The sequence below is a fragment of the Camelus bactrianus genome, chromosome 34, assembly GCF_048773025.1.
Source record: "Camelus bactrianus isolate YW-2024 breed Bactrian camel chromosome 34, ASM4877302v1, whole genome shotgun sequence".
NCBI lineage: Eukaryota > Metazoa > Chordata > Mammalia > Artiodactyla > Camelidae > Camelus > Camelus bactrianus.
Genome location: NC_133572.1, coordinates 3,672,831 through 3,682,051, shown reverse-complemented (window position 1 = coordinate 3,682,051; position 9,221 = coordinate 3,672,831). Strand labels below are relative to the sequence as shown.

The 9,221-nt window shown below is 50.6% G+C and overlaps 1 protein-coding gene across 1 annotated transcript; it reads right to left on the bottom strand.

Annotated features, from left to right (window-relative positions):
- Positions 1–1,633: 1,633 nt before the first annotated feature.
- KCNA1 (potassium voltage-gated channel subfamily A member 1) lies at positions 1,634–8,837 on the bottom strand. The gene has a single exon (XM_074357536.1). The coding sequence runs from the start codon at positions 8,389–8,391 to the stop codon at positions 6,904–6,906; it is 1,488 nt and encodes a 495-aa protein (XP_074213637.1). The 5' UTR covers positions 8,392–8,837; the 3' UTR covers positions 1,634–6,903.
- Between the last annotated feature and the right edge of the window lie 384 nt (positions 8,838–9,221).

The following is a 9,221-nucleotide window of genomic DNA, read 5'->3' as shown; positions in this document are numbered from 1 at the left end:
TTACATCTCTAAAACCAGGATGAATCAATGTAAAGGCCAGTCATAATTGTCAAAGTTCTCTCTTTCTTACAAATGTGTCAAACAAGGGTGCATCTTAAAAATCAGTGGTAGTGGGGAGAGCATAGCTCAGTGGCAGAGCGCATGCTTAGCATGCACGAGGTCCTGGGTCCAATCCCCGGTACCTCCACTAAAAATAAATAAAAGTAAATAAACCAATTATCTCCCTCCCAAAAAAATTAATTAAAAAAATTTTTAATCTAAGGTATATTGGATTCAATTAATTTAGTAGAATTTTTTGATTATCTGGTTTTAAGCTGGTTCAAAGGGCTGCTTTCCAGTCCTGAGGCATGACCACGCTGTCTTACCCACACAGGATTTTGCCATGGGGCACACTCTGCCCAGCCTCAGGGCTCGCCTTCCCCCCACCCTCAGGCCTGGTGGGCTCCGCAAGTCTAGACTGATGGCAGGAAGCTTCAGCCAGCTTCCCGACCCAGAGGCAGAGGAGCTCGCGTCGCGTTACGTCAGACCTCTGTTCTTGACTCCTCTGCCTGGCCCCCCTTAAAACCAGCCTGGCTTCATTCTGAAGCTCTGTCAACAATACACTCCGGGGTCGCCCTGCCCCTGCCGCTACCTGGCTCTGCCTGCCTCTGCTCCAAGAAGAGCTCTGAGAAGCACCCTCGGGGCTGTGAGTGCCCTGGCTCGTGGGCCCACCGCACTGATGTGGTTCTAGCTCTTTCGGACCCTTCTCGGCCAGAGCTCAGCCTTGCCTGTTTTCCAGCCACAACAGAAAAATGGTGGGCAGCATCATCTGCTTTCAGTGGGAACTTCCACAGCAAAAGCAAGATTTGTCTCCGACTCTTACCATTTGAACCTCTCACAGTGCAATCCAATTCCAGGACGGCGTACCAGCCCCCCCAAAGCGTTTGGCATGGGACAGACACCTGCCACCGAGCATGGAACCTTGTTTTCTTTAGCGTCAAAGAGCTTGTGTAAAACGTGATAGTCACAAGGAAGGAGAGAGAATCTCTAAATCTCAGGAAGAATGAAAAAAAGTGTATCAATGCATCATTTTTAAAATAAATAGGAAGAAAGAAATATTAACCACACATAGAACTATGCGGGGAAAGCGTCTGTGAAGCACAGTTTGGGATCACTGCGCTCTGACATAACAAAATCACTTCTAACACCACAGAGTAACTGTCAAGCTACTGGATGCCAGACCACGGCGCTATTACACACACACACACACACACACACCACTATCCTTCCTGTAAAGCTTGGTCGGCAAACGAAGAATACAGTTTCAAATCAAAAACAATTTAAGCAAATATAATCAATTGCTTTACTCCCTTGGGCCTCATTTCTTTTCCCCTTTTCCAAGTTTGATCCCCACTGGTCAAATTCCGACCCCCTCTACTTGGGAGCCTACCTGAGACCAAACTGCAAAGGTATTGTTAAAATTCAACCGCGGTGTTGCACTGAAGAAAGAGTCCATGAGTTTCAAAGAAAGTGAGGTTGCTTCAATTATATCTTGGATTCACCATGTTATTTAAAGAGACACCCCACCCCCAGAAAGGGTTTCTGAAACACTGTTTTAAACAAGAGACAAATAACCAGTCAAGATGTTCCTTGATAAGATCCTTAAAAATTATCTTTAATTGATGCCGAATATGAACAGATCATAAAGTGACAGAAGCAAGTAAAATTGCATAGATGGAAACTATGCACTTCAATCAGGCTCTCGATTCGTAACATTCAACGTCCTCTACCCGACCTAGTCAACAGTTAGGGCAGGGAGAATGCACAGCAGGTGCCAATGGGACACGTCCTTAACTCAAGGCGTAAGCAACTGGCCAACTCAACACATGAAATAGCGCTGTTTCAGCTTAAATGGTTTGTTGTCCTGATGGTGCACTTGAAGACTACTCAGTTGGTATCTTTAACCGTGGTGAAACGTGCTCTTTAATAGCAGAGGTATGTCACATAAAGCCCGTCCTTCCTACTTACAGCCGCTGAGTGAACAGCGCACGGAAGAGAAGAAAGGTGTGTCTGGAGCTTTTGGAAAGGAGGGAACTCGGACCTGGGATATTTCACGAGGGCTTTGTGTTTCATTTTGCTTTATTTCCTTACACCATTTCTTCTTCCTCCCTGGTTGTGGTACAAAACTTTTCTCTCCTCTTCGAAGTCTCGTGTCATAAAAAGTAAACCCCTCATTAGCCCCTAAATGAAAGTCACTGCAACTCGGGCTAATGTCCTGAAAGCTAATGGTCCTGAGGACAGCAGAGCTTCACCCCGTACATGCACCTGGGCTTCTCAAGAAAGCCCATGGTCATTTTGCCTGAGCAAAGAGATTGGCGTTTGTTCCCAAGATTTCCGAGCCTTACATCTATACCCTGAATGAGTTTGCACAGTGACCCAAGGCAACGGACCGGTTTTGGTTAACAACTCGGCTCCTCTTCGAGTCTTTACAAAAATAAGTAGTGCACGTTCTTCTAAGGTCTACCTGAGTCATGCTGGACATGTTCGAGTTTACCCTGAAATCCCACGGGATAAATGCGAGCGCGAATGCATCGCACGGTGGATGAGAGGCCACCTCCTGAGATGGCGATTAACTTGGGTTGTGTCTGGTTTAAAAAGGTGTGTTTGTTGGTCTTCTTAAAACAAACATAAACATTGAAAGATTCCATCCTTTCTCAAAAAAGCGGGAAGATAAAATGGCTGTTTAGCAGTTTATATGCTAACAATTTCATGCTGCGGATGGTTCCCATGCACTGACTCTCACCTCTCCAGGAGAGAGCCATTCCTGGGAGAAAGGGGGCACTTGCCCTCTCCTTCGGTTCAGTCCCATCTATGGAACAAGGAATTCAATGTTTGAAACGCATGTGTTTTGAGGTCTCCTAGTAAATGGGAGGATTGGGAAACGATTTCTACTGGGTTGTCAGATGTTCACTCATTTGAAAAATCTGTAACCACACACAACACGAAGAAGGCCCTCGGTGGACTAAACCAAACTCTTTCTTACTTAAAGACATCTATTCCTCACTTTACCATTTTTATTTATTCTCAAGTGAGTCAAGACTCCACAGTGAAATCTAAGCTGACCGGACAGTCTCACTTTGGAAATGTGACTGTCCCTCGGCCACACTCCAGGAGAAGGGTCTGCTCTTGGTGTGCTGGATCTTGCTGGGCCAACTCACTGACACAATGAACCATTTTCACTGATCATCAGAACTCAGCTCTCAAGGGGGCGGGGAGGGAGGGCTGCGCGCAGATGGGGAGGAGGCAACGCCAACACAAAATCCTCTCCTGGCTACAATCTGTCTTCTTTGAATCTGAGGACAGAGGAAATTAATGTCTTTGGTCTCTCTGATTCAGATCCCTCGAGGTGAGTTAACCACTTCCGAGATTCTGGGAAGGCTAGCAGCCCTGGTGTGACCCAGCCCCTCCGCTGCCGCCCTATTGAACTAGGGCCTCAGTACACCGGAAGGGCAGGGCTATGGCTCTCGGCGCGTCAGAAGTCTTCCCCTGCTGGAGAAAACCAGTGTTCAAGACATGAGCCGTGAACGCTCAAGACCTAGGAAGGGGACGAAAAGGTACAAAGCCTGATCACATAAACATAAGGAAGGAAATCCAAGGAGAGCCACTCCATAGTAGGCAGTTTTGTTAAGCGCACCTTCAGGTCTACAAAACCATTTCAGCACATTCCTGTGCAAAGGGGTGAGAGCTCTGCCAGCCGGCGCGTGCCTGTGCTACACAGACCGTCCCTGTGCTCCAGTCTTCCTCACTTGGTTTCAAAGAGCTACAGATGGATAAGCAGCATTCATTTTCCCCAAACCACCCAGACTCGTAACAACAGCTCCTCCCCGACCCAGGCGGCAGGCCGGCAGCATGCAGCACTCCTGCCGGTGACACATGCGGAAGGGCCCGCCCGGGGCAGCGAGGCGCTGCGAGAGCGGGCCCCGGGGGCCCAAGCCAGTCTTCTCAGTCCTGGGGCCCTGTTCTCATCCTCTGACCCACCATCCCACAGTACTGAGCGGATTATTGCTGTTGACAGAGTGCAGCCTTTCAAGTTCTGTGTGTCCTCGACCTCAAAGTCTAAATAAAAGATCAAGATACTCTCTGGAGCTGTGGGGGAGGTTGACACTTTTTCCCCGTTTTATAAGCAGGTGGGACAGAAACAGCCAGGATGAGTCGAGGTCGAAACCAGAAGGAAACACTGCAGGGAGGTCAGATGCTGTGCTGTCCTTCGCCCCATCTTCCACGGCATGTGTCCTGTCCTTCTTCCAGATTCAGAGAAGCCGCACAGGAAAAGAACACGTTCAAGTTCTTTCTTTCCACTGAGTCAGTCAGCCTGGGTGTGACTCCAGCTTGGTGCTTTATTGCCTCACTGCTAGTTCTAAGGTAGGATTGGGGAGGGAGGGAAGTCACGGGGAAGATTTCCAGAAGCAGCAGGGCAGGGATGAAAGGCGCTGGGCAGCAGGCAGCCGCGTGCTAAATGCAGAATGAGGATCCCCACTTTGGGCCCTTCAAAAGGCTGTGAGTGCCTCCCTGGAGGTGGACGGCTGCTGGCCTCCAGAGGCCGGTGTGATGTGGCTTTCTCTCAGCTAGGCACAGGGTCCCCACCGTTCTCTGGCCTGGGTGCCAGGGGCGACAGAAGTTAGATGTTCAACCTGCGAAGTGGCTACCAGGTGGACCATCCCAGGAGCATCGTAGGAAATACTCGAAGGAGGGGCCAGGAGACAAGGTCTAGGGAAGGTTGCTCTGAATGGAGCATTCTCACATCCACAATGATGCCTGCAAAGATCGGGTGGCAGAGGGTGGCCAAAGTGCTGTGGCAGACAGAGGAGGAGCGCAGAGATGTGCAGGGACCGCCAGGCTGGCCCCGAGGAAACCTGGCTTGTCCAGAGCAACCCTCAAGAGGAAACAAACTCCCCAAGAGTTTATATTGGCTTCTGGTGGAGAAGAAGGGAAAACCAGTTCACAGTTCTCATCCAATTCGAAGATGGGTCTCAGGCCCCAGTGTCCATCCCACGTCAGTCACGCTGCCGAAGGGACTGAGTCCAGTGGATGAGAGAGGCAGGCCCCTCTCGGATGTCTCCCGTCCCGGGTGCCGGACGGTGCGGGGTCCCCATGGCGTGCAGGGAGACAGCGAGGGTGGAAAAAGGAAAAGCCAAAGATCTGTGCCCCAACCCTTCCTCCCTTTTGTTACATAACTTCTCAGCTTGGTTAATGGAGGCACTTTCTGCAGTTCGCTGTGGGTACAGGATAAAGGCACTAAAGCAACTATTAAATCAATTGGTTGAGTTTCTTCAGGGAGCCTCAAGGTGGGGGCAAGGGAGGTGAAGTCTTAGGACTTCAGATCAGGACTGCAAAAAGAAATCAGCTCTGCTTTGGATGCATACGATGGATAAACACTTTCATTTACATCTTAAGAATGCACCAGATCACATGCAGTATGCACCTTTGTTTGTTTGTTTGTTTGTTTGTTTTGCTTGTGTTTATCTTCAGCTAGAAAAGAATGCTTAGTTCTTACGTGTTGCTATATATCTTAGTCTTCCACAGAGCTTCCCTTTAAGGGATGGGCGTATTGGTCCCCTCTCTGCCTACATCTGCACAGACACCTGACACTTCCCTGAGCAAAGGCAGGAAAATTGACTGAGTGCCCCCCACCCCCACCCCCCATTATTTCTTTTGGGCCCTTTGTCCCGCAAACTTGTAATTTTTATTAATTTTTAATGTTTTAATTAAATTAATCATGCACTAATTAATTCAAGGTACATCTTAATCAAAGAGGCCATAATGCTGGATAAGAGAACATGCTTTGAGCTCCAAAAAGTTACTGTTCCCATCGGACTAACATATGGACTTAAATACAGTACTTTATTTACTAATAAAGTAGTTAATAAATGAAGGAGTGCACTTTTGGTGAATGCAAATGAAGAAGGATCTATTTTTAGAAGAGTCAATTCCAAAGTAAGCTTATCCCCTATTGTCTGAGTTCACGTTCTTGGCATGCGATTACAAAATAAATATGGTCAGATTCAAACATGCGCACACTTGGTTCCACCTGTGCTCTCTTGCAATAAGGAGGCTAAGGTTTTGCATCCAGCTCTGAGGCCAGGGGTCAGGGTGCAGGACTGGGGAGAAAAGACCCACTGGGTGCTTCTGCAGTCGAGAATCTTAGCAGCACTGCAGATGAACCAGTGACTTTCATTCAGTTATCTTTTTTCTTGGAGAAGAGTTTGAATCAGAAGGGAATGGGGCAGAGGGAAAATCTCTACAGACCAGGACCAGTATCAGATTTATAAGGTGCTTTGTGAACCAGTCTCGAGTAATTTTTTTTTTTCACCTTGGAATACGCAGTTCTGTTGATCAGAATAAAAACATCTGTCCGCTGCCTGTTTCAGTGGGCATATATCATGCTACACAGAACACCCCTGATGCACGGCCTTCAGTGTGCTGTGCAGTCTGCAAAGATTTCATCTTGGAGTCCCATGCAAATTTTAATTGTATTCCTAAGTGATCATCTGATTCTTAGTTAAAAGGAAAAAAAAAATTGAAAAAGCCAACAGGGATTAAAAATGGGGAAGCATATGAATCTTATTTTACCTAGACTAGTTCATGGACTGAGTTATTTTAAACCAGTTTTAGAAAATACACTTTCTTTTCCCTTTTTTTTTTAATCAAATGAAAATAGTTTCTTTTTTTCATGGCTCCTGAAAGCTCGCCACCCCCAAACAGCAATGCCACAACGCATTGACAGTTAAATAGAGCATTCAAAGACTACTTAGTGAAGTATCTACAAAGAGTGACCTGGGTCACTCGGGGTTTGGTTCTGTTTGGTGTCTTAAGTCTTTCAAGCTGCTAAGTGGGGGGGCTTTTTAGTGTGTTGGCTTGGCTGTTTTAAACATCAGTCAGTAGCTTGCTCTTGTTAACGCAGTTTTGGTTAGCTAGGGTGCAGTTGCCAGTTCGGATGCTGGCCTGTCTAAAATGGGCTATGCTATTGTTCATGTCCTCTTCAATCTCCATGTACTCAGACTTGCTGATAGTGGAGGAGCTGCGCCGACTGAGGTCACTGTCAGAGGCTAAATTAGGCGCACTGACGTGGAGCAGCTGAGCTTGCTCCTCCCCCTCCGTCTCCCGGTGGTAGAAATAGTTGAAATTGGACACAATGACAGGTACGGGCAGGGCAATTGTCAGCACACCAGCGATGGCACACAAGGAGCCCACGATCTTGCCTCCAATTGTCACAGGGTACATGTCACCGTATCCCACGGTGGTCATGGACACCACCGCCCACCAGAAAGCGTCGGGGATACTGGAAAAGTGCGACTCAGCTTCTTCCGCCTCGGCAAAGTAAACTGCACTGGAGAACAGTATGACCCCGATGAAGAGGAAAAAGATAAGCAGCCCTAGCTCCCTCATGCTAGCTTTGAGGGTCTGACCCAGGATCTGGAGGCCCTTTGAGTGGCGGGAGAGTTTGAAGATTCTAAAAACCCTTACCAGCCGGATAACCCTGAGGATGGCCAGCGAGGTGGCCTGCTCGCCCTTCTGGTTCCCCTCCTGCTGGGCTATCTCAGTGCCCAGGGTGATGAAGTAGGGGATGATGGCCACGATGTCGATGAAGTTCATGATGTTCTTAAAGAAGTCTGTCTTGCTGGGGCAGGCGAAGAAGCGCACCAGCAGCTCGAAGGAGAACCAGATGATGCAGAGGGTCTCCACGATGAAGAAGGGGTCTGTGAAGATGTTGGCACTGTAGACAAGCGTGGTGTTGTCGATGCGGTGGACGGTGCCCATGAAGTCCTTGTCATCCTTCAGCTCGGGCAGCGTCTCCAGGCAAAAGATGACGATGGAGATGAGGATGACCATGACGGAGACGATGGCGATGACCCGAGCCGGCCCCGAGCTCTCCGGGTACTCGAAGAGCAGCCACACCTGGCGCTGGTATTCCTTCTCGGGCAGGGGGCGCTCCTCTTCCTTGATGAAGCCCTCGTCCTCCCGGAACTTGTCCATGGCCTCCTCGCCGAGCTCGTAAAACTTGATCTCCTCGGAGAACATGTCCAGCGGCACGTTGACCGGCCTCCGCAGCCGGCCCCCCGACTGGTAGTAGTAGAGGATGGCGTCGAAGCTGGGCCGGTTGCGGTCGAAGAAGTACTCGTTCCTCAGCGGGTCGAAGTAGCGCATGCGTTTCTTAGGGTTGCCCAGCAGGGTGTTGGGGAACTGCGCCAGCGTCTTGAGCTGCGTCTCGAAGCGCAGCCCCGAGATGTTGATGACCACGCGTTCGCAGCACTCGTGGTCGTCGTGCTCGGCCGGCCGCGGGTAGCTGCCGTCCTGGGGGTGGCCCGGGGCGGCCGAAGCCTCGTCCACGTTGTCTCCCGGCATCACCGTCATGATGGAAGCGGGGGGCGGCGGCGGGAGACCCGGGGCGGACCCGGGTTGGGGAGGAGCGAGGGAGGCGGGGTGGGGGGGACCCGCGCGTCACCCCGCTCCCAGGGGGCGGGGCTTTCAAGCCGGCAGGTGGAGAGATCCACCACTTGGCTCCTCAGTACTGCCCCTTCCGCCCCGCCTGTTCCTCAGTTTGGAATCCCCCTCGCCTGCAGCCCCGGGTGCAGCTTTTCGCCGGGTCGGGGGTGTGGGGGAGGGTTGATGTTTCTTCCTGCTCCGAGGTGGCCTTAACTCAGCGCTGTTCTAGCGGACCCGGCCATCGCTCCGGGGTCACCCTGGCCTCCCCTCCCCTCCGCGAGCCCTCCTAGGACCCGTTGTAGAGCCAGCTCAGCAGATCCCCTCGCCTGCCACCCCCTCTGCTTCTCCTTGGTTCTCCCCCCTCCTAGCCCTCTTCGCCTGCCGCCTTCTAAGCTCCCACCGGGGCAATCGATGGACGCTGCAGAGAAATAGAAAGTGATACGGGGGTAGATCAGAGGCGTTCACATGGGACGGACCCACAGACACGGAAGAGCACAGACCTCTAGCTTTTTTAGGAAGCACGGGACTTTGGCTAGGGTTATCACATACACGCAGACAGACACACGCAGACACCCGAAATCCGAGTTTGGGGCTCGTCCATCCCACTTTCCCCATTGCCCAACAGCCGATCTGTTTACAACTTCGTTAAACTAGAGATCGGAAAAGCGCCGAGAGACGCTGGGGGAGCTCCAGGTCCAGGCAGCATCCCCGCACCCCTGGCTTCCCCCACCCGTCGCCCCAAGCCCCGCTTCTGCAGC